The sequence below is a fragment of the Neofelis nebulosa genome, chromosome 3 (assembly GCF_028018385.1).
Source record: "Neofelis nebulosa isolate mNeoNeb1 chromosome 3, mNeoNeb1.pri, whole genome shotgun sequence".
Classification (NCBI taxonomy): domain Eukaryota; kingdom Metazoa; phylum Chordata; class Mammalia; order Carnivora; family Felidae; genus Neofelis; species Neofelis nebulosa.
In genome coordinates this window covers 35,599,579-35,624,491 of record NC_080784.1, presented here as the reverse complement: position 1 = coordinate 35,624,491, position 24,913 = coordinate 35,599,579, and the positions used below count along the sequence as shown (strand labels likewise).

At 40.3% G+C, this 24,913-nt stretch overlaps 1 protein-coding gene across 6 annotated transcripts in view; it reads right to left on the bottom strand.

Moving 5' to 3' along the window:
- ENTPD4 (ectonucleoside triphosphate diphosphohydrolase 4) overlaps nt 1-24,913 on the bottom strand; it is a 41,989-nt gene that overhangs the window by 15,774 nt on the left and 1,302 nt on the right. For 3 of the 6 annotated variants that reach the window (XM_058720316.1, XM_058720310.1, XM_058720314.1), the window contains exons 2-9: nt 18,230-18,328; nt 16,578-16,775; nt 15,857-16,062; nt 12,926-13,076; nt 12,294-12,397; nt 3,908-3,967; nt 3,475-3,629; nt 1,626-1,792 (exon numbers count right to left, since the gene is read on the bottom strand). In XM_058720316.1, coding sequence (XP_058576299.1) covers nt 1,626-1,792; nt 3,475-3,629; nt 3,908-3,967; nt 12,294-12,397; nt 12,926-13,076; nt 15,857-16,062; nt 16,578-16,775; nt 18,230-18,237 — 1,049 coding nt within the window. In that variant the 5' untranslated portion in view covers nt 18,238-18,328. Of the gene's footprint in view, nt 1-1,625; nt 1,793-3,474; nt 3,630-3,907; nt 3,968-12,293; nt 12,398-12,925; nt 13,077-15,856; nt 16,063-16,577; nt 16,776-18,229; nt 18,329-22,969; nt 23,092-24,913 lie in introns of all 6 variants that reach the window. The other 3 variants (XM_058720313.1, XM_058720315.1, XM_058720312.1) reach the window with 2 other exon arrangements.

The window sequence follows — 24,913 nt, the reverse complement described above, 5'->3', positions numbered from 1 at the left end:
GTTTTTAGTTGCCCTATATCTAAATTAAGAAGTACCACTGAATTGTCCATTATACAAGTTTCTTGACATTAAAATCAATTAGTAAAAATTAACATTGCAGAAGGTGTTTCTCCAAAGTTCTAATTCATAAGGCGCCTGGGTGGCCTCAGTGAAGCGGCCAACTCTTGATTACCGCTCAGGTCATGATCTCATGGTTCGTGAGTTCAAGCCCTGCATTCAGGCTCTGTGTTCACTGCACAGAGCCTGCTTCGGATCCTCTATTTCCCTCTTTCTGGCCTTCTCCGGTCATGCTCTCTCTCTCTCAAAAATAAACGAACATTAAAAAAAATTCCAAAGTTCTAATTCAAACATCACTTATAAAATATTTCTATTTTAGGACTATTTATTATAGAAAATAATTATGCCACAATGTACCGTATAATACACCATGCTTAAAAAGAAATTATGCGACTACCTATCTCTCTCTCTTTTTTTTAAAGTTTATTTATTTTTGAGACAGAGACAGTGTGAGTCGGGGAGGGGGCAGAGAGAGGGGGGGAGAGAGAATCCCAAGCAGGCTCTGCACGGTCATCACAGGGCCCGATGTGGGACTGGAGCCCACAAAGCGGTGAGATCATGACCTGAGCCAAAACAAAGAGTCAGGCACTTAACTGACTGAGCCACCAGGTGCCCTGGGACTACCCATCTCTTAACTAACACCATTCAATTAATGTCTGGAGCAGAAGAAGTTTTTATTGTTCTTCCTATTCACACATGTGAATTTCTGGAAAGTGTGGTACTGAATGGCTCTGACTTGGTCATTCTTCAAGTTCAGGCCTCCCAGGCTTATTAAGATTAAATTGATCAAGGAACTAACTATACACTACCATTTATCTGTATAAATTAGGATTTTTTTCCCCTCAAAATTGCTCATCAAAACAAACAAAACAGTAATTAATAGAATATTTTATATAACCCCAGATTTCAGATATTTTTATTCATCCACACAGCTTTGCTCTTCTTATGAACTGATTTCAAATAAATAACTGCTATATACTTAAACTGATAAAATAAATTTAAACTGATAAAGCATTGCTTTTGTTTTATATTTCTTCGATACCAGAATTCTTCATAAACTCATTTTTAAAAGTTTCCCTGTTAAAAATGTTTAAAACCACTAACTTAGACTTCTGGATCATTTCTTGCTCTTGAATACCTTCCTGCCCTATGGTTTTATCCACTAAATAACCGCACAGGCTGGTTTTCCAGAACACCACCAGAACAACACATAATTCCCGTCCATCATCAATGACAATTTTATCGTCACGTACTGCTGGCCCCCAGGACATCTGCAGTAGCCCAGGTACTGAGTTTCCCAGGGACTCTGCAATGTGAAATACACTACCCAGGGGTCAAAACTCCTACTATGTTAATAGTGAAATTTCTAATCCTAGGGGGTGTGGATTCGGGGCTGAAGGCAGGACCCCAGTGCCCCTTCAATTATTTCTCAGCTAGCAGGGGAGTCGAAAGCTGATGGCGTGGACACACTTCTGCTGCTTGAGGTCTCCCTGCTTTGCCTGGAGAGGTACTCTACAAGCAGAGACCGAGATCTGAAAGTGAACGCTGAGAAGCAGAAGGTGCTTTACCTGTTCTTTTGAACTGTGTTGGCAAATATTCGGTCTTCGTATCTCTGTCGAGCAGCATTGCCACCAAACCCAAGAAATGTGGCCACGTAGACCCGGTACACATGCTCAGTTTGGTGAACATCACATCCCAAGTTAAATTCAGCCAACAAGTTCTTAGCGACTTCTTCCTGCAGATGCAAGGATAAAAAACTTTAATATTTTAGGCAATACCATAACAATTACCTCCTGTGAAAAAGAAGGATCTATAAAGATTCTCATCTGAAAGCAGCAAAAAAATTCTGCTTCTGCGTTTCCCAAGGACCCTTCTAAGCACCCCTCTGAATTCAATATGACAATTCTGACTTAGGAAATTCCAGATATGCTGCACATCTGTGATACCGTTACTTTCTGTAAAGGGATGTGAGCGATGTAGTTCACATCCCCCAATCTAGAAAACCTACTTATGGAAGCCTATGCTTTAGGAATAATTCTAACCGTTGAAAAGTCTTTAGACACAAATATGACTTCAGCGATTCTGTGAGAGAAAAAAACTGGGTGTCATCTAAATCTACAACCTCAAGGGGGTTTCGTCAATTATGGTAATATTTTATGGAGGAACATGCATATGCCCTATTAAATAAGCGATGCAAAATTGTATAAACAGCAATATTACAACAACTGTATTTTAAAAAACTATAAAGAGGAAAAAATGAATAAAAAGAAATACAAAATGATAACAATGGGTTTTTTTGGGTGATGCATACACAGAAAACTTTTAGCCCTGATTTTTCAGTATTTTTTCCAAACCTGCTATGTTATTTGTTTTTGTTTTGTTTTTGCTTTATCTTGAGGAGGAAAACATGACTTTTAACAGAGTGCAATAGTTTCTAGAGGCATTCCTGGATGAGAAGTAGGAAACACAAATTGTAATACTTGAATTTAGAAAGCATTTTTCTTAAGAGCTTAATCAATATACCAATAACATTTAGTGAGTGAACATTGGGTGCCTGGCAGTACATTAGATATACTATCTGCACTAGAGCATTTCAGCTTTATAATAAGCCCCCGTGAGAGGTACTTGCATTCACATTTACAGTTGAAGAACCAAGTTCAAAGAACTTAAGTGATGTGCATCAGGTCACACAACTGGTGAGGCCAGCCTGATGAGGGAGCCTAGACTTGTCTAGCTGCAGCCTTTTTAAACCACTACACTATATGACAGGAAAGTGCAGGAAACTAGGCTTTGGTGGAAATTTATAGCTGAGTGGAAACAGAATCGCAAAGACATGTAGCAATTCAGGAACACATGTAGAAACCTTTCTGGTGCTCACTATACAAGGCTGCCCAGCCTACTGGGGAACTACAGGCAGTGACTGAAAGCCACGAAGGGCATGGAGAGAAACAGAGGAACCCTGTTCAGAAATGTGCAAGCAGTGCATTCAAACCTGAGTCCTTTCCAGAAAAGTCAAAAGCTGTCTGAGCCTTATAAAAAAAAAAAAAAAAAAAAAGAAAAGCAGCACGTTCCCCAACTATAACTTAAGAAATATGATGCCATTACATTAAGTTTTACAATATCTGTTGAGAAAAGAAGTGATTGAAGAGAAAATACAAACAAAAATTCAAGCATGTAACTGACATTTATACCAAACAAAAACTGTGAAGTTCAGAAAACAAACCAGCCGACTTCAATGAACAAACACAAACGGAGGTTTGCTTGGCTTCCTCCTGACTCCTTTCTCCTGGGTCGGGAAGGTGGGACCTCAGCAAGCATAGTAAGGGTGTGTTCAGACTCAGGAAACAAAACAAAAATGGATGGAGACATGTTAAAGGAAAACCAAAGCAAACAGAAGAAAATTTGACAGATAATAACCTGCTGTGAGGAGGCAAAGCTTACAGTTTTGGGAACTTCGTATGCTATCTGGGTCGACACGCCTCCCATGTCGAGAATACCGGCTGTCCTTTTACGGAGAATGGCTTCCCTGCTTTCACTGCCAGGAATGTTAACCTCCACAACTGCCTCCTCATCTGCAAAGAACAAAAACAGCCATTGGAACAGAACAAATCCAGAGCACTGAGACCCCGTGAAGAGTCCCCTTGTTTTCATGGTACTTTCAAGCCTAACTAGGCAAATGCAATCCACTCCTCCCACCTGAAGTCAAGGTAATGGTGTGAAACGTTAGCCCCCCTCTCTGCTCCTACACACTCAGTTGTGTCACAAACCTTCGCTCCTTTTCTATCCTTTGGATTAGATGGACCAGCCATCATTTCCAGTCAGACACATTAGTTGGAAACATGATACTTACCATCTTCAATATGCTCGAATCGTCCAAGGACAAAATTAATGCCAATCCAAGCATATACACCTAGAGACATTTCACAGGGTGAAGAGAAGAAGAATAAAGTTTTAAGATACTTGGTACAACTCTTATCGATGCAGTCCGTGCAAACAACTCATTTACTTTACTCCCTGACAACCTGGGAGAACATCATCTGAAATAACGCATGCCTGTTGATGTATTTTATGTTTTCCTGGTGTTTTTCTGATACCTCTCAACTTTAAAATTTACGGTTTCATATTAATTACACAGGTAAAGATGTAATTCCCTCAGTGCTAGTTTTCTTTTGAAACTGTTTTGAAATAACGGAGTTTTCACTTTATCAAGTTACACCTATCAATCGCAAGGTTCTAAAAACAAAGTAACTTTGACTCTTCCCGTTCCTTTGTCTCTCATTGCCACTCAGTTGCCGCACCTGATTCTCTTTCTACAACATTCCCTATCAAGTCTTTACCCATTTTCATTTCCACCTGGATTTAAGGCGTCACAGAGACCTAGTCATTCCGCCTGCCCTCCTCCTCCACTCCAACCAACTCTATTCTCTGCTACTGGTCTGACCCCCAGAACAAAGGCCGAACTCCACTGCCCCACGGCCTGACAATCCGAGACCCGTCCAGCTTTTTGTTTTTACTGACGAGAAATGACACGTAACATTGTGTAAGTCTGAGGTGTACAGTGTCTTACTTTGATACATTTATACGCTGTCCTATGCCCTTGTAATGATACTTTCACATTACATAGTTATAGTACAGCATTACTGTCTATACTCCTTATACTGTACCTTAGAACTCTACGGCTTATTTATTACTTGTTATAATAAGTTTGCATCCTTAAATACCATCAATCTTATCCCTCCCCTTGCCCTGGTAACTACCATTTTACTGGTTTTTTATGGGCTTTTTTAAAAAGCCTTAAAAAAAAGTTTATTTATTTTGAGAGAGACAGGGAGAGAGTTGGGGGGAGGGGCAGAGAGAGAGGGAGAGAGAGAATTGTCAGCAGGCTCCACACTGTCAGCACAGAGCCCAACGCAGGGCTCGAACCCATGAACTGTGAGATCATGACCTGAGCTGAAACCAAGAGGTGGACGCTTAACTGACTGAGCCACCCAGGAGCCCCAGGTTTGACTTTTTCAGATTCCACGAGCAAGTGATATCAACAACTACTATCTTTCTCTGTCTGACTTATCTCACTTAGCATACTGTGCCCAAGCTCCATCCATCCTGTCACAAATGGCGGGATTTCCTCTTTTCTTACGGCTGAATAATATTCCATTATGTATATGTACTACATCTTTTTTAACCATTCATCTGTTGATGGGCATTTGGGTTGTTTCTGTATCTTGGCTCCTTTAATTAATGCTGCGGTAAACATGGGAGTGCAGACATCCTGTTGAAATCCTGTTTTTGTTTCCTTTGGGTGTATACCCGGAAATGGATTGACTGGATTGTATCAACTAGTTCTAATTTTTTGAGGAACCTCCGTATTGTTTTCCATATTTCTTGGACCAATTTACATTCCTACCTACAAAGTATAAGGGTTACCTTTTCACCACATTCTTACCAGCACCTGCAGACATCCTAACAGGTATGAGATGAAATTTCTTCGTGGTTTTGATTTGCATTTCCCTGATGATTAGGGATGCTGAGCATCTTTTCATGTGCCGTTTGGCCATTTTAATGTCCTCTCTGGAAAGTGTGTTTAGTTTTTTAATCAAAAAATTATCTTAATTTTTTGGTTATTAAGTTGTATGAGATCTTTATATATGTTTGGGATATTAACCCCTTGTCCAGTATGTGCACATTTTTTTTTCCCATTCTGTAGGTTGTTTTTCATTTTGTTAATTGTTTCTTTTACTGTGCAGAAGCTTCTGAGTTTAATATAGTCTCATTTGCTGGTTTTTGCTTTTGCTGTTTGTGCTTTTGGCATCATGTCCAAGAAATCACTGCCATGACCAATACTGATGAGCTTCTTGCCTACATTTTCTTCTAGGAGTTTATGGTATCAAGTCTTAGGGATTTTGATTCTTTTTGAATTCATCTTTGTGAGTGGTGTGAGACAGGGGTCCAATTTCATTGTTTGGCACGTGTTTCCCCAGTCTTCCCAGCACTGTTCGTTGAAGACACCATCCTTTCCACTATTGGGTGTTGGCTGTATATGCTGGGATTTAATTCTGGGCTCTCTATTCTGTTCCATTGGTCAATGTGTCTCTTTTTGTGCCAGTACGAAACTGTTTTCATTAACACTGCTTTGCACAATAGTTTGAAATTGGAAGCACGATACTTCCAGCTTTGTTCTTTTTCTCAGGATTGCCCTCGCTATTAGGGGTCTTTTCTGATACGAAATTTTAGGATTGCTTCGTCTATTTCTGTGAAAAATGCTTTTAGCATTTTGATGGGAATTGCACTAAATCTATAGATTGCTTTGAGCAGTATGTCAATTATAGCAAGATTAATTCTTGCGACCCATGAACATGGGTTGTCTTTCAATTTGCCTTCTTCCATTTCTTCCAGCTAAGTCTTGTAGTTTTCATTGTAAAGATCTTCCATTTCCTTGGCTAAATTTATTTCTATTTTGTTTTTTAATGCTACTGTGAACAGGATAGTTTTCTTTCTTTTTCAGATGCTTCATCATTAATGTAAAGGAATGCAATTGATTTCTGTATGTTGGTTTTGTATCTTGCCACTTTATTGTAATTGTTGATCAAGTCAATGACATTTCCTAACTGACTCTTTAGGATTTTCTATATATAAGATCATATCATCGGCAGATAGTGACAATTTTAGTTTTTCCTTTCTGATCTGGATGTATTTTCTTTCATTGTTTTGCCTAATTGCTCTAGCTAAGACTTCCAGTACTCATTGAATAGGAGTGGTGAGAGTAGGCATCCTTGTGTTGGTCTCGATCTTAAAGGAAATGCTTTCAATTTCTCTCCACAGAGTCTAAGGTTAGTTGTCTGTCATATATGGCGTTTGTTATGTTGAGCTATATTTCTTCTACACCCAATCTGTTAAGGATTTTCATGAAAGGATGTTGTATTTGTCAAGTATTTTTCTGTGATGCTTTTTTGAGATGATGCCATGATTTTTATTTTTCATTTTATTGATGTGATATAATTTATTGATTTGTGCACGTTGAAGCATGCTTCCATCTCAGTGATAAATTCTATTTGGTTATGGCATATAATCCTTTTAATGTGTTTTTGAATTCAGTTTGCTAGTATTTTGTTGAGAATTTTTACATCTATATTCATCAGGGATACTGGCCTACAGTTTTCTTGTGGTATTTTTATCTGGTTTTGGTATTAACATAATGCTGGCCTCACAGAATGAGTTTAGAAGTTTTCCCTCCTTGATATTTTGGAAAAATTTGAGGGGAATTGGTATTAATTCTTTAAATGTTATTCTCCAGTGAAGCCATCTGGTCTTGGAGAGTTTTCTGTGTTGGGAGTTTTTTGATTATGGATTCAATCTCTTTACTCGTTATTGGTCTACTTAAATTTTCTATTTCTTCCTGATTTAGTCTTGGCAGGTTGTATGTTTTAAAAATGCATCCCTTTCTTCTGTTACATACTTTATTGGTATAGAATTGTTCATAGTACAATTGAGCCTTGAACAGTACATAGTACAGTTGAGCCTTGAACAATGTGCATGTCAGGGGCACTGACCCCCCAATAGTAAAAAATCCTTGTTAACTTTTTATTCCCTAAAAACTTGACTACTAAGAGCTTACTGTTGATCAGAAGCATACTGATAAGTGTTGTTAAGAAGATCATAAGGAGAATATATGTATAGTATTGCACTGTATTTATGGGAAAAAAGTCCACAAGTGGCCTCGTGCAGCTCAAACCCACGCTGTTCAACGGTCAGCTGCAGTCTCATGATCCTATGCATTCCTGTGGTGTCAGGTGTAATGTCTTCTCTTTCATTTTTTTCTTTCTTTTTTTTTTTAGTCTAGCTAAAGGTTTGTTAAGTAGAACCAGCCCTTAGTTTCATTGATCCTTTCTACTGATTTTCTGTTTTCTATTTTATTTATTTCCACTCTGATCTTTATTATTTCCTTCCTTCTGCTAGCTGTGGGCCTCATTTGGTCTTTTTTTAGTTCCTTGAAGTATAATGTTATATTGTTTGAGATCTAATTTCTTGATACATGCTTTTATTGCTACAAACTTTCAGAACTGCTTTTGCTACATCCCACAATATTTGCAATGTTCTATTTCCATTTGTTTTGAGATACTTTTTAATTTCCTTCTGAGATACTTCCTTTTGAGATACTTGTAATTTCCTACTTTAATAATCTTCTTTGACCCACTGGTTTAGAAGTGTGATGTTTAATTTCCACATATTTGTAGATTTCCTCACCATCCTCTTAATTTCTAGTTTCATACCACTGTGGTCAAAAAGACAGTTGGCATGACTTCAATCTTCTTAAACTTGCTAAGATTTTCTCTGCATCCTGCCATATGATATAGCCTGGAGAATGTTCCATGTGCACTTGGAAAGATGTGTATTTTGCTGCTTTAGGATGGAATGTTCTGGACATGTCTATTAAGTCCATTTGTGCTAACATGTGGTTCAATTCCAATGTTTCCTTGTTGATCCTGTCTGGATGATTCATCCATTGCGGATAGTAGGATTCTGCAGTCCCATCCATTATTATTTTGTTCCCTATTTCTCTATTTGTTTAATATATCTTGATGCTTGGGTGTGGGGAGCATATACACTAATGTCGTTATCTTCTTAATGTATTGGCCCATTTATCATTACAAAACGACCTTCTTTGTTTCTTGTTACCCTTTGGCCTTCAAGTCTATTTTGTCTGATATAAGTTTGGCTATGCCTGCCTTCTTTCGGTTTCCATTTGCTTGGAATGTTGTCTTCTATCCTTTCACTTTGAGCCCATGTGTGTCTTCAAAGCTAAAAGTCTCCCGTAGGTGGCATAAAGTTGGGTCTTGTTTCTTTTTTAATCCAGCCATTCTATGACTTTTGATTGGTGAGTTCAATCTGTTTACATTTAGGGTAGCTGTTGATATGTAAAGTTTTACTACTGCCATTTTGTTTTGCCTTCTGTTCATTTTTTATTTAAAATATTTTTTTAAATGTTTATTTTTGAGAGACAGAGACACAGACAGACAGAGCGTAAGTGGGGAGAGGCAGAAAGAGAGAAGATACAGAATCTGAAGCAGGCTCCAGGCTCTGAGTTGTCAGCACAGAGCCCGATGCAGGGCTCGAACTCACAAACCATGAGATCGTGACCTGAACTGAAGTGCAACGCTTAACTCACTGAGCCATTCAGGCACCCCTGGTTATTATTATTTTTTATTTTTTTTTTTGAGAAAGAGAGCAAGCTGGAGAGGGGCAGAGGGAGAATGAGAGAGAATCTCAAGCAGGCCCCACACTGTCAGTGTGGAGCCTGATGCAGGGCTCAAACTCCTGAACTGTGAGATCATGACCTGAGCCAAAATCCAGAGTTGGACCCTTAAGTGACTGAGCCACCCAGGCACCCCTTGCCTTTTGGTTATTTTGTCTCTCCTTTTTTTTCCCCTTCTGTTTATCTTTGTAAATTTGTGGTTTTCCATGGTTTCCATGATTTGCTCAGGCTCCCCCTTTATGTTTTGTGTGTCTCTGCTTTGATGTTTGCTTTGTGGTTACCATGAGGTTTACATAAAGCATCCCACAGACAGAACAGTCTTTTTTCTGATAGCAACTTCTCTTTGTTCACCTATAAAGTTTCCATCCTTTACCCTTCCCCTTTTATAGCTTTGATGTCACAAATTTTTTTATGTTTTGATGTTGTTACCAAGCTGTAGTAGCTATAGTCATTTTTAATGCTCTTCTCCCTTTAAGCTTTATACTTGTTTTATGTACTATTCTAAAAAAGTCCGTTTTCTAATTCTATTTATCACCTTAATTAGGTTTCTGTGCGCTTTCATCTTTTCATTTCAGCTTGAGAAGCTCCTTTCAACATGTCTTAGAAGGTGGTCTGGAGGGGGTGAACTCCTTTAGCTTCTGTTTGTCTGGGAAAGCCTTTACTTCGCCTTATATATGAAGGATAACTTTGCCAGATACAGTATTCTTGGCTGGCAATTTGTGTTTTTCAATACTTTAAAATGTCATTCCATGCTCTCCTGGGCTCCATAGTTTCTGCTGACAAATCTGCTGATAACCTAACGAGACTTCCTTTGTAGGCTGTCTTTTTCCCCCGGCTTCCTTCAAAATAATTTATCACTGACTTTTGACAGTTTTAATGTGATGTCTCAGAGCGGGTCTTTTTGCACTGCTAGAGAAGGTGGTCTATTGGCTTCTTAGACTTGTGTGTCCAGTTCTTTCTCTGGGCTTGGGAAGTTCTCTAGGACACCTCTTTAAACACGCTCTCTGCTCCCTTCTCCCGCTCTTCTCCTTCCGGGATCCCCTTTAATTTTGTAGGTTCTCCTAATGGGGGTCTGATAGTTCTTATAGGGTTCTCGCTCCTCTTCTACAGGAACAGTTCTATCTCCCTGTCCTCAAGTTGCTTATTCTCTCCTCCATCTGCTCTATTTCCAATGTTTTTTAGTGCCTTCCTCATCTCATGTGTTGAATTCTTGAGCTCCACATTCTGTTTGGTTCTTTAGAATTTTAATCTCTTTGGTAAAGTACCCCTCCGTTGATTAATTTTATTCCTGAGATCACTGTACTGCTTCAGTTTTCTTGTAGCTCACTGGATTTCTTTATAATTGCTGTTTAGAATTCTTTACCAGTTAGATTTGAATATTCTGTGCCTTTGGGTTCATTACTAGAAAATGGCTATGTTCTTTTGTGATACCATATTAACGTGACTTTTCAACGTTTGATAAAAAATGTTCAAGTAGTGAACACCTTTCTTATTTGCGTATGGCTTTTTTCACTTTGAGTCTAACAGTTCCACAGGTTGGTAATTTAAAAAAGGATGACTGCAGAGTTGGTGGAGGTGTGTGCTTAGTACTTGGGGCTCTGAATGTGCCCACAGCCTGCTAGCGGATCCTCAAAAGGTTGGGGGTGGGGTGTTCCAGAGATCCATGGGCAATCCTCTTGCCAGAATCCTGGGGCAGACAGCGGCAAACACATTCCCTCCGTTCTCTGAGCCTTCCTTTTCCTTTCCCTCCTCCCAGAAAGAGCAACAGGTCCTGCCGTGTGCTGTTAGGTAACCCCCCACTCACCGCCTTCACCCTCCACCTCCCCTGCTAGAAAATTCGTGTTGGTCCACTGCTGCCCCTGCTGCCACTTGCCTGGCCCCAGGCCTTCCTCTGAGGTTCAAGCCACCCACTTTCAGATGGATGGGTCTCTTGGGTGGCCTTTAGCTGCGTTTTCTGGGTTATGGATGTCTGAGTAGTTGTAAATCAAATGGGAGAGAAAAAAGGAACAACTCATGCTGCCATGATAATGGGGCCGCCAAGACCGGTCCCAACTTTTCGAATGACTACCACTTTTCCAAAGGGCCGTAAGCCATTCAAACTAAAATACTTTTGTTTCCCCATCCATCATGCAGCTTTTCTAACCTGTGTTGACTCAAATCATTTCTTCAGCCTGGAATGAACTTCCTCTCTCAGACCCCCACCCTTACCGTGCTCCGGCATGCTTTTAACCATCCGTTGGGGCACAATTCAAATGTCATTTGCTCCATGAGGTCCCTGGTTACAAAAAAAAATGCCTCCCTCTTTCAAACTCCCATTATCCTTCTTCCCCACTCTCCTCATGGCACCTAAGACTCCACCTCATATGGCAGCCAACTGTGTACCTCACTTGTCTGTAAATAGCTCAGTGGCAGTGTCTGAATTTCACCCAGTTTATATTTTCTACAGTGCCTTTCACAGAGGAGGTATTTGCTGAAATGATAGATGATTTTGAAATAAATGCTTTTGGTCTCCATTTCTAGCAAGCTGTTCCCCAAATAATTTCATTGACTTGTCATTTCATTTTCAAGTTGAAGCATTTCTTTGAAAACAGAACTAATATTTTCTTAGCATATCAAAGTCAAGAATAATTTCCCTTTGTAGCAAGTAAATCAATAGAAGGCTCCAGTAACTCAGTAATTATCGTAACTCCATAAAACTGTATAACTTAGGCAAGGAACACAAACCTTTCCTATCAAAATGAGTCCAAAATATGTGTCCTAAACGCAGTGAACACAAACTAAGTTATTCTTTTAACGGCTTACTGTTTGGATAATAAAGACTGTCGTATAAGAAACTAATTTTGCCATTTAAAGATACTATTTCCAGGCTATGATTTCCCAAATTTTAAGACATTAAAAGTAATTTAATAAAGCGTACACTGGGAAACATGGGGAAGATTTAAAGGAATAACTTCCCAAATTTCAAGTTGAAGACCAAGATACCAACCTTCTTGTTTCCCTGAAATTACTTCTGCATGAGAGTCAGAAAACAGAAAGTCAAAGTGCACGGGGATGTCGGTCAGAAGGTCTTCCAAGATGGCTTTCTGCTGGCTGTAAGACAAGCCCCAAATTCACAGATCAAGATGCATCCTACGTTTTTTGTTTTAAAAAAAAACAAACCAAACCAAACAAAAACTGTGGCTCTGGTACATCCTATAGGAAAACAGTACATTTTAAAACCAAAGCAATCCATTAAAAAAACCCGTTTATTTTAGGAAGGAATTTCATGAGCTGTGTGGATCCTGTGATTCCTAGACACAGAAGTACAACCGCAACCCTTACACTTACAAGATAGAAAATCTGGTTTTTTAATGACAACTTTATAGTTTACGGTTTATAGAAATACACAAGTACATTAAAAGATTTCTGGGGAGTTCCGGCTAAGGGAATAGTTCTGGTAATATTCCAAATGTGAAAAAGGGATTTTTAATGTTTTCCTTTTGGATAATAATGGTATGTGATGATACCATGTGATGATAACGGTAGAAGAGGAGAAGGAAAAGAGACAGGAGGGGGGAAGGGGAGAAAATTAAACCGCCACCCTCACCCACCCAGCCCTGGCTTCACGTGGAGGATCACCTTTCAGGAAGGATTCTCATTCCAGCTGTGCAGAGAATGTAGAGAGGCGTCTCTTTGTGCTTTGCCCGTGGTACATGCTCTGCAGCAAAGTTCAAGAGTGGAGAAATGTAATCACTGACTTTCTCCGGAGAGGTAGCAAATTCTGAAATGCCTACAGAAAAAGGACACTTCCATTAACAAGGAGACGGTTAACTAATAAGTGACATTTCTTCGATGTGGCTAATTTGAGAGAAATTCAAGCTGCATACCACCCTCTCTTGGTTTTCCCCTATCTTTCTAGCAACAAGCTCTCTTCCTTAAATGCTGGTGGTATTAAATGTTCAGTCCTACACTTTCTTCTCAGTCTCTAAAAAACTGAGACCCAGCTGAGCAACTGCTATGTGTCAGACACTGGGATCACCTGCACACAAGCTCATGCCTGCCCTCGAGAACATGTTCCCGCTTTGCTCGGGCAAGTACACTCACTCCCACGGCTGCCACACCATCTATGTGTCTCGGATCTCCAAGTGTCACCAGTAGCCACCAGACCTCATTCCCCTTCTCCACATCAGTAGGTGGTAACTGTCTACTGGACACGCCTCAAACTCAACATATACACGTAAGACAAATCTGAACTCAACTCCTGCTTTGTAGTTACCTACCCCAGTGACCACCATCATTGGCCATCCAGCAGCCCAAACTGGGATCCCGGATAAAATCCCTCTCCCTCCCCTAATATGCATTCTGGGTCTCACTGATTGCCTCTCCCTGGTTCCTCTCACATTATTTCATTTCTCCTCATCTCTTCTGGCAGCCTGACGCAACACATCCTACCCTCCAGTCTTGGTGATCCCTCCACCATGCCCTAGGCAAAGGGAGTCTTCCTGGCTTTGAATTTTAGAAGTCCCCAAATTTCTCATTTCACAGATCAGGCAACTGTGGATCCAGAAAGAGGTAATGATTTGTAGGAGCAATCAGCAGAAAACAGACCAAAAGCCAGATTTTTTTTTTTTTTTTACTCCACATACTCTTCCAACAGACACCAAGCCCTAAACTACCCAGAATCCACTAAGTAAGGAAATATCTAGAGCTTTGCTGAAATGCTATACATGAAAGACCCTGCTTCAGCACTGAGAACTGCTATAAAAAGGTACCTGAATTTCTACTTCAAACATTTTCTGTAGCATGAGAGAGAACCATGTTAAACCTGATTTTAAGGAGATTCTGGTGTACACCCTGGGATGATGTCCCAAAGGACACTCCAAGGCATGAAAGATTTTATCTTATTCCATGTGAGCAGTTTAATCACTGACAGAACTTGGTATGTGAAGCTGGATGAAATGCAATGTGCTTTATAGAGCTTTATATTTCAATCTTCTGGTGAATTTTTTTTTTTTTTTGATCAATATCACTTTAACTCTGAAAATGTTTCTAGATTAGGAATGCATAAAAATTTAAGGGACGCGATAATAGAAAACTAAAAATTAAAAGTCATTCACTAAGACTTATAGAAAAAAATGACCTTTGTTCATAGAAATGTACTCTGATATCAAAATAATGCTTATACAAGAGACTCAGATTCAATTCCTTCTCTCTATCCTGAAACATGCATGAGGTAGAGATTTTGCATTTTCTGAGCAATATGCTGGTGCCCAGCCACCCAAACATCAAAGAACAATCAACTTGAAGACTGACTGAAGAAGGAAGTGGGGCCTAAATTATTCAACGAAGAAAGGGAAGGATTCAGAGGGCCAATAGTCTATGTGACTAGGAACTATGTGAGAGGACAGGTATTTTATCATATTAATACTAAGCCCCCTTTTCATTTACATATTTGAAATAGGAGGTAATAACCTATGATAATTTTTTTTAATCAGCATTCTCTAATATTTTACAAGATAAATTCCTTGGATTGTTTGGATTTTATATCTTACTATGTAATACACTAGTAAGATGAAATAAAGTGTTGAATCTCTATTAAGATCTGTGGTCCACTGTTTTAAATCAGTGATTATCAACTATCAAGACATAAAATGCCTATTTCAAGGCACTCCAATGGACACCCTCCATTCCTAAAACTTCTGACAGAACAGCGCTGCCCATAGAAATGGTGTACATACATAAAAAGGTTGAGAACTACTGATTTAAATTCTTTAATGGAGACAGCAAATCCCAATTTTTGCATAACACACTGACTTAGAAACTGTGGTGTCATTAAAAATTAGACATGATAACACCAGCTCATCAGTAATAAGTCACTCTAGTTAAATAATCCAGTTAGAAATATACTGGGGCACTTTTTAAAAATGGTGGGGGGGGGCACCTGGGTGGCTCAGTCGGTTGAATGTCTGAATTCAGCTCAGGTCACGATCTCACAGTTCGTGAGTTCGAGCCCCATGTCGGGCTCTGTGCTGACAGCTCAGAGCCTGGAGCCTTCTTCGGATTCTGCATCTCCCTCTCTCTCTGCCTCTCCCCTGCTCATGTTCTGTCTCTCTCTCTCTCTCTGTCAAAAATAAGTAAACATTAAAAAAAATAAAATAAAAATGGGGGAAAAAAGAAATATACACCAATGTATTAGGGTACAGATATCCATGAGTTATCTGAAATTACTCTGTCATTAGGGATAGAGTCCAATGGTTACCAAATAGGCAAAACACATCCCTCCATAATTAATGTCAACTAGCAAACATCTCAGGAGACACATGAGTAAGGCACCGTGGTAAACGCCGCAGGAACCAAAAGAAAGACATGGTTTGGGGTATTTTATTAAAGAGTTAAGTCACCTCGTGCAGGATGGGCAGAAAATGGGAAAGAAAGGGAACCAGTCAGGTCCTGGGGTGAGTTCTGAATTAGAGTGATGACTCTGGGGAAAGGAAGGGAAGGACATGAAAAACCTCACAGAGAAGAAAGGACAGAAGCAGGTTACCAGTCAGATATCTATCTTTTACATACCGGGTTTTATTTTCATAACCACTGGCTTTCGGTTTTTATCCCTCATTTGGCGGATATCCAGCAGATCGTGAGGATTGCCGTTATGCCTCGGCCAGCAATAGACAAATATCCGAGACCCACTGCTACCACAGTCCACCACGACACCGTAGTTCACGTTCGGGTTATTGGTGTCTGTGGCCTCAATGTCAGTAACTCGTGCCAAGTACCTTGTTAACAAAAATGAATGCACATTCTTAGTGAGGCAGAGATGATCATCCTAAACCTTAACCAAGCAAATGCAATACATAAATGTCGAGGCAGCAGATTCTAAGCTGATCCACAATACCATTTTTACAACTGCCAAACGATTGAAGACTCAAAACAAAACAAGTGACAGCGATAAAGATTATCTGAATCAGATACACAGTCATTATTCCTTGTAAGAAGTTCAAACAAGCACTGAGAAGCAAAACTATTCCCAAACCATGGACATTAACTGAAAAATCAGCTTAAAAGATATCACAGGAAAAGCTTATGTTTAAATCCTCTTATGATGTGGGTTTGGTAGTTAATGATTAAACCATTTCAAACAGTTTTATTTTTCACGCCATGCTGTATTCAGTACAGATTCTGTTTCCTACAGCCACATGCTTCTTAAATTCCAACCTAATCCCAAAAGTCTCGAAGCTGTAAAATGGACGTATGGCACCCCATCTGGAGAAGAATTGTTTTTTTCTCTTACCTTTGAAATTTCTTGTCTCTGGATAGCCGCCCATACTTATTTCGGATTATGACAACAGAAAAGTATAAAAGTGAAGCAGCAGCAGCCAGAACACTAATAACAATAATCTGGCGTAAATTGGTATTCAGAATTCGAGGACACCCCACCGGAGAGATGCTAAAATGCCAGGAAGCAGGAAAAAGACAGGAGATGCCGATCCTAAAATTCCAAAAAACAGATTTTAAAGCAATCTGCTCCAAAGTGGCTTCTCCTCACCTAAACTGATGCCAAAGGAAGGAGGCCTCTGGCTTCAGCCACCTCTATTTCCTTGCTGGTAGTAAGCCAGTATACTGGTCTGTATGCCAGTATCTTCCATACTGCTACTTTGCTATGTAACTCATTATTATAAAATTACACGAATGAGAATTACGTCCTGATGGTGTTTTTCCCCCTTGACATTATGTAGATTATTATTTCTATTCTGCTTTGTTCCAAAAAAAGAACTAGAAACAATTTACAAGAATATGTTCAACATGATAAACATACAAATGTATAACAAAGTCAGGTTTAAGGATGATGAAACCAAAAAACAATCTAGTACAAAGAAATACATGTAATAAGACAGGCCTGCAAAGGTAGCTCAGCATCATAGTGGCCAAAACCTTGCCCATTAAATTAGAAACATACAAATAGCTCAGGAGGAGTAAGCTTTTCTTAACACCGAATTCCAAGGCAAATTTCTCCCTGATGATTGCGTGAGAAAATGGGACAAAAATAGCATCTTTAATGACATGCTCATAACAAAGTAAATAAATGAGTTTTGTATGTCCTGTGTTTTTAGAAATATTTCTGAGACATTTTTGCAAAACAAAACAAAAAACCCTACTTTTCTTCTTAGTTTATGTCAGGAATGAGAGATTGGAGATTGGAGTTAAAATAAACCTGCTACCTCGGGGTGCCAGGGTGGCTCAGTTGGTTAAGCAGCCGACTTCGGCTCAGGTCATGATCTCACAGTTCGTGGGTTCGAGCCCCACATTGGGCTCTGTCCTGACAGCTCAGAGCCTGGAGCCTGCTTCGGATTCTGTGTCTCCCTCTCTCTCAGCCCCCTCTCCCCCCCGCCCAACTCCTGCTCTGTCTTTTGCTCTCTCTCAAAATTAAATGAACATTAAAAAAAATTTAAAAAAACCTTGCAACCTTTAGAATAAATGTTACTGTTCTGTGGTTAATTTCTACACTCTTCCCTTTAAAGAGTGCTTCTTGGACTAAAATACCTCACAGAAGGGGGGATAGCCTGCTAACCCAATGGAGTTTTCCACTTACAGTTTCTAATCTCCCTATGAGTCCCTGGGTCACCCCACGGAGTTTGTCGCCCCTGCCCACACCTCAAGGCTTACAGTTACCCTGTGCTTAATGCACTCCTCACAGATTCCAACACGCATGCCCTTTACAGTAAGCTACATTAACCCCTAGAAAATCCACCTGGCAAGACCACGTTCTTCCTGTGACAAGCACCCCAACAAGGCCTGGAAGGACAAAGGTGTTAAAACACAAGTGTAGCGTAACTTTGAACACTTTGCACTTGGAATTTAGATTTTTTTTTCCTCTCGAGACCTGTCTCTGTGGCACCAAAATCTCGGGTTTTAGAGTGTCAGTGATTAGACACCATCACTTACCTCCCCATGCTGATGGGTCAGAGACCAGGCAATGTTCTAGGAGTCAGTCCTCACACACCACTACAGAAACGATGGGGTCCTCCTGGAGTTAGAGCATTCCTGTTCCAGAAAGCGAGAAAAATCACAAAGATGGCACAATCCAAGAAGACATGAATGTTGTTTTACCAAGTACGTGTTTGAATCCAACCACACGTGATCTGGCACGTGATCCTTGCACTGAAGCCGTTAGAAGAGCTCACTGAGAGCAATACACTTCTTAGTCAATTTCATGCTGTCAGAGATACAAGCCTAAATCAAAAGAGATGGTAATATGACCCATCTCCCCCCACCCCAGCAGCCCTCAGTTTGTTCTATTTAAGAGTCTCTTATGGTTTGCCTCCCTCTCTGTTTTTATCTTATTTTTCCTTCCTTTCTCCTATTTTCATCTGTTGAGTTTCTCAAATTCCACATATGAGTGAAATCATATGAAATCTGTCTTTCTCTGACTGACAGAGAGATGAATCACTGGGTTCTACTCCTGAAGCCAAGACTACACTATATGTTAACTAACTTGAATTTAAATTAAAAAAAAAAATCGAAAAAGAGATGGTAATAGTCTAGCACTAGTTCGTTGCTCTCTACCTAAAAGCCAATCAGTGACCCAAAATACCAGGTCGCCAAACAGGTACTGAATTAAGGAAGATGAGGGGTGGGGGTTGGAGGTAGGCGATAGGCAAAATGATTAAACTGAACGGGAATCTGAAATACCCATTCACCTGATAAATGACTGTTAGATCCCTCTTATGCACAAAGTACCATGCAAGGTACTATGTTCCTTGTCTCTGGGCCTCTGAACGTGCTACCCCCTCTGCTTAGAAATCATCCGTGCAACTCACTTTCTCACTTTTTACTCAATGTCACCTTCTCAAGGAGGCCTTCCCTGGCCACCCAAACCATCATTGCAAGCTGTCCCCTCCACCCATCTCTTTCCTTTGACTTAGTTTTTCTCCTTAGCGTTTACTTATTTATTAGTTATACGGAACTTATTATGTGCTGGGCCCTGCTTATTTACAAATATCAAGTTACTCTTCTTAATGACCCACAGATAGCCACTATTTGTATACCATTTTACAGCCGAGGCAGAGGGGCTAAGTAACTTGCCTAAGGTCACACTGCCAACAAAAGACGATCATATGCAAAACGGCTGAGGTTCCAGCAGGAGAACCCATGCTCTTATCCTCATCCCCCAACGTACTGTGTGATTGCATTTTTCTCGTGCTCAGGTGTCGAGCTCCACAGGGGGCCAGATTTCTGTCTGCTTGGTTGACTGCTGCGTTCCCAACATCACAGACCCTAGGAAAGTGTCTGGCAAAAAGTCAAGTTTCTGAGTTCTGGAGGCCAAAGAGGTTGAGAATTGACACACTAGAGTGATCTTTCCAAAACAACCAGGAATCTTGACACCTTCCCACCTCCGACTTTTCTCTCCCACTCAGGAAGAAGTTCTAACTCCTTAGGATGGTAAAGGAGGGCTCTCATGATCCAGCCCCGTGCTGTTCAACACAGTAGCCATTGCCATGTGTGGCTGAAGTAATTAGAATGAAACGTGCAGCTTCTCAGTTGCACTGGCCACATTTCAAGTGCTCAACAGCCACACGGAGCTTCTGCATTAGACTGCACTGATCTCATCCCTGTCTTTCTAGTCTTATCCCGACAGGCTAGACAGATACGTACCCTATGCTTTAGCCATGCTAAACACAAACAGCGGGTCACTGAAATGCCCATTCCTCTTTTTAGAATGCTTCTCTCAACAGGTTCATCTGCTGGTATTCCTAAATACTGCTTGCTACACGAGTCGGGCGTGAGTTCCCTGTGAAAGCTTCCCTAGTCCTCCTCCTATCTCCAGAGCATTTGCTCCTGACAGTAGTGAGCTACAGTATTACACTTGTGGTTGACTTTCTCATTACACGGCAGGCCTCTCATTGGCAGGGACAGACTCTTATTCTTCTGTTTCCCCAGTGACCAGTGCCTGTCACACAAGTGATGAGCAAGCACTGTCTGCTTCATGGCTGGCTGGGATGGGAGATATGAAGATGAATCAGATATGGACCCAGCCCTGAAAGGATTTATAACACAGTAGAGGGGTTACTGCGTGCATGCACGTGCGTGCACGTGCACACACATACACACACACACCCACCCCCACACACACACAAAGGTATTATAGGGTGATAAGTAGTAATAATGCCTACTTGACAAAGGGGGAGAATCACTTTAACTAGTTCAGGTTTCAATATGGCATCCATATTGTACCATGTACCCCAAGTTTGAGACAAACAATATTTGACTTAACAGTTTACACAAAAAAGAAAAAAAATATCAATTACTGACATGTTTGAATGAATTTTGATGCGTTTTTATAAAGTAGCTGCCTTTTAGCATTTGAATATGGTAAGATAACTGCATCACAACATTTAAGAGAATTCCAATGGTTCAAAAATTTAAAGTTTATCTCTCTATTTTGAGAGAGAGAGAGAGCGCAAGTGAGCAGGGGAGGGGCACAGAGAGAAGGAGGGAGAGGATCCCAAGCAGGATCCCTGCTGCCAGTGTGGAGCCCAACATGGGGCTCGAACTCATGAACCATGAGATCATGAACTGAGCAGAAACCAAGAGCTGGAGGCTCAACCAACTGAGCCACCCAGGCACTCCAACAAAAATTTAAATGTTAAAAATATGCATTAAAATGTTAAGATGGAAATGTACCCAATCTTAGAATGTGTAAGGCTTTTCTACAATTGACATCAATGTCTTAAACCATAAATGTAAGAAAATACATCATATGAGTTTAAGACTTACGAGTGCTTAAAAAAAAATCCCTTCCCAAATAGACAAAGATTGGGAAAATTACTTGTGACATACATGAAAAAGGTAAATATCCCTTATATATAAAAGGTTCTTCTAAAAGAAATAATGCATTAGAAAAAGGATCATTGGAAATTAACCAAATAAGAAATACAAATGGCTGATATAATGTAACTTCGTTAGTATTTAGAGAAACATAAATAAAAACAAGACTTCACCATTATCAGATTAGTGGAGACTAAAGTCTGACAATACTTTGCTAACAAAGGAGAACACTGTTGGGGAGAATCTAAATAGGTCTAACCTTCTGGGGGCATATGGGTAACACATATGAAAATTTTAAACAGACTTACCCTCTGCTCTATCACACTTACAGAAATTCAACCTTAGGAAATTATAGGGTAAATTCACTAAAATATGTGTAAAGAAGTTCGTGATAGTATTGGGTGCAACAGCAAAACACTGCTACTAATGTGCATTGCAGTGGGTGGGTTACATTACACGTGGTCCATTTAGGCAGTGGAACATGATGAGACTATTATAAAAGTGATGATGCAGATCTGTATTTATTGACATGGAAAGATCCCTATGATATATTAAGGGAAAAAAACCGCATCACGCATGCCCAGGAAGACAGGGATAGAACAGAAACCAAAATGTTAACAGTGGTTGGTTATTGCTAAGTAGTGAGATAATAGATCATCTATTTCTAGCCTATTCTTCCCTAGGCTTGCCTTTATTTCTTAAAGGGCATATATTAATTGTACCATCAGAAAAGACAACGGAACTATTTCTACCAAGCTACCTTCCACTGATCTCTCCAGTTTTTAGCATCAAATCCTCTTCTGTACATTATCAAGAAAGCCTACCTTAAAAACCGTGACACAGGAATTCCAATCTGGACATTTTTTAAAATCGATAATTATGTGATAGCTGAACTAAGAACAAAAGAAAAGAATATTCTAGTTAATAGCTTAAAGTCAAGGTCCTAGGGGGAAGAAAGAGCTTTAATGATTCAATGATGAGAACTAGGAGGGCAAACAAAGGGCACAGAGAAGTAACAAACCTGGCTTTAGATTTCGAGGAGTTTGCACACTGGTTACAGAGAAAATTCTAATACCCAGAAAATAATCAAGAGAGTAACAGAAGGCAATGTTAAATTATCCCGACTCTTCCTGTAATAGTTCAGAGAAGAGCACACTGGAGGCTAGGGAAACCAGAAAAGATACCTGGAGGTGAGAGGTATACTTTCGATGGGAGATGAGAAAAGAGAACACATTTCAAAGCAGAAGGTGCACTGTTTAGAATGATCATAGCACATCTGGGGCGCCTGGATGGCTCAGTTGGTTAAGCATCCAACTTCGGCTCAGGTCATGATCTCACTGCTTGTGAGTTCGAGCCCCGCGCTAGGCTCTGTGCTGACAGCTCAGAGCGTGGAGTCTGCTTCGGATTCTGTCTCCCTCTCTCTCTCTCTCTGTTCCTCCCCCACTTGCACTCTCCCTCTCTCTCTCTCAAAAAATAAACATTAAAAAAAAAAATTAGAATGATTACAGCAAACTTAGTAAACGTTATTTAATCTGATGTTCGCCTTGGAACTTTGTCTTGAGATATGTGAGGATTTTGACAAAAAGGATAAACAGATATTTTTGTAACTGACAAAACTGTGCTTAAAGACAGAAGAAAATAGAACAGCTTATAAACTGCTGAAGTAATTACTTTTATTTAGGACAAAAGTATGGCCAAATATTACCCAGCAGTCAGCAATATGGTAATTTGATCTCAAAATGTAAACTCCAATTGTATTTGTAGCTAAGAATCTTGGCACCTGAGTTTAGCAAGGCAAACTCTAATATTACGTAAAACTGCCGCGTTTTTAAAAGGCCCAAATTGTGTTAGACCTACCACCAGAGAGATCCATTAACTCATGATTTCAGTTAGTGGGGCCCTCCTTAGTTGAACATTCTTTAGTGGAGTGAAGCTCATGGGGTCACGGTTCAATGTCTGTCAGTTTCTCACTGTCAGTCCTAAGGAAAACAGTGAAAACAGTATTAATCAATTGCAAAGTGAAATGGCTCCCTGGTGAAAAATGCAGCATGCAACGAAACAGACATTAGCAAATTCTCAAATCACAGGCAAACAAAATCACAGGCAAATGAGACTCTGGAAGAGCTAGGCCTGTGAGTAAGAAAAGGTAAGAAGACATGATGGAAAGAACATATGAATATCACAGGATTACAGGAGGACCTTGAACAATCAAAGGGGCCCACAAACACTTATGCAGAACTTGTAGGAAACAACGGTCTTGGGAGAGTGAGCAGCCAAAGTGAAGCACTCTGTGCCTCACTCATTTGTGGGGAAAAACACAGCAAAATAACTTAATTCATTTTTTTTTTTTAAGAATGCATAGTTGCATTTATGATCTACATTTTATTCAACATCTATTTTAAAAAATTTTTTCTTTTTAAAAAATTTTTTCAATGTTTGTTTATTTTTGAGAGAAAGGGAGAGAGAGAGAGAGCGTGAGTAGGGGAGGGGCAGAGAGAGGGAGACACAGAATCTGAAGTAGGTCCCAGGCTCTAAGCTGTCAGCACAGAGCCCAATGCTGGGCTCGAATCCACAAAGTGTGAGATCATGACCTGAGCTGAAGTTGGATGCTTAACCAACTGAGCCACCCAGGGACCCCAAACTATTTGTTTTTAATGTTTATCGATTTATTTTGAGAGAGAGAGAGAGAGAGAGAGAGAGAGAGAAAGAAGTCGGGGGGAGGAGGAGGTGCAGAGAGAGGAGAGAGAATCCCAAGCACACTCCTCGATGACAGCAGCTGACCGGGTGGAACTCACACCCAGGAACCATGAGATCGTGACCTGAGCCAAAACCAAGAGTCAGATGCTTCACTGAGCCACCCAGCTGCCCCTGGTCCCTATTTTAAATGACTTTTTTTCTAGTCACACTCTTCCGGCATTACCTCTGCAGTTTCTGAAATCTGCAACTCTGATTTTCCTCAAGTTCCAATTCCACATGCTGAGCTTACTGCCACCCTGCTACTGCAACTCACTCAGTCCAAGGCTGGGGTCACGACCTCTTGGCAGAAACCAATACCACCTTCCAAATTCTCCAGGCCTAAGAGGGGGATCACCGTGACTGGAGCTACCTGGTTCTTAACTCTGAAGCCTGCTTATCTGTGGGTCTACCTATTAAACGATTTATTGGGGCCTGTTAATTCTTTTTCAAACATCACATTTAGTCCACACATCTAAAATGACCACAGCAGACATTACTACCACAAGACAGATTCTAGGCAGGTCCCCTACCTTCGGCTTTACTATGAACACCGCACTTCAGAAACACCTCTGTGCAAAATGCTACATTCAAAATATGATCAGCTCAAGAAACTTCTGGAGCCTACGGGTCAACACCAACTTGCTTGGGTGGCATCTGAAACCGTAACATCCATCGACTAGGCCTTCTTATTTTATCAACTTGTTCTCTCCTCGGCCCCAGAGAACATCTCTCTGTTCTAGAAAGGTGGGTCTCTTATTGCCCACACACACTCTTCTCATTCTTGCCTCTGGCCTTTACTAATATCCCTTCTTCTAGTATGTCCTGCTTTCAATACTACACTTCTTTCAAAGCACAAGTCAATATGGTTCTTTGCCAAGATCTAACCTGTTTTACTTTCTCATGTTTTCCCACACTCTGAAATCTTTTTATTCAAGCGTAGGCTGTTTTATTTTTATTTATTTTTTAGTAGGCTTCACACCCAACAGAGGGCTTGAACTCACGACCCCAAGATCAAGAGTCACAAGCTCTACCGAATGAGCTAGCCAGGCACCCAAGTGTAGTTTA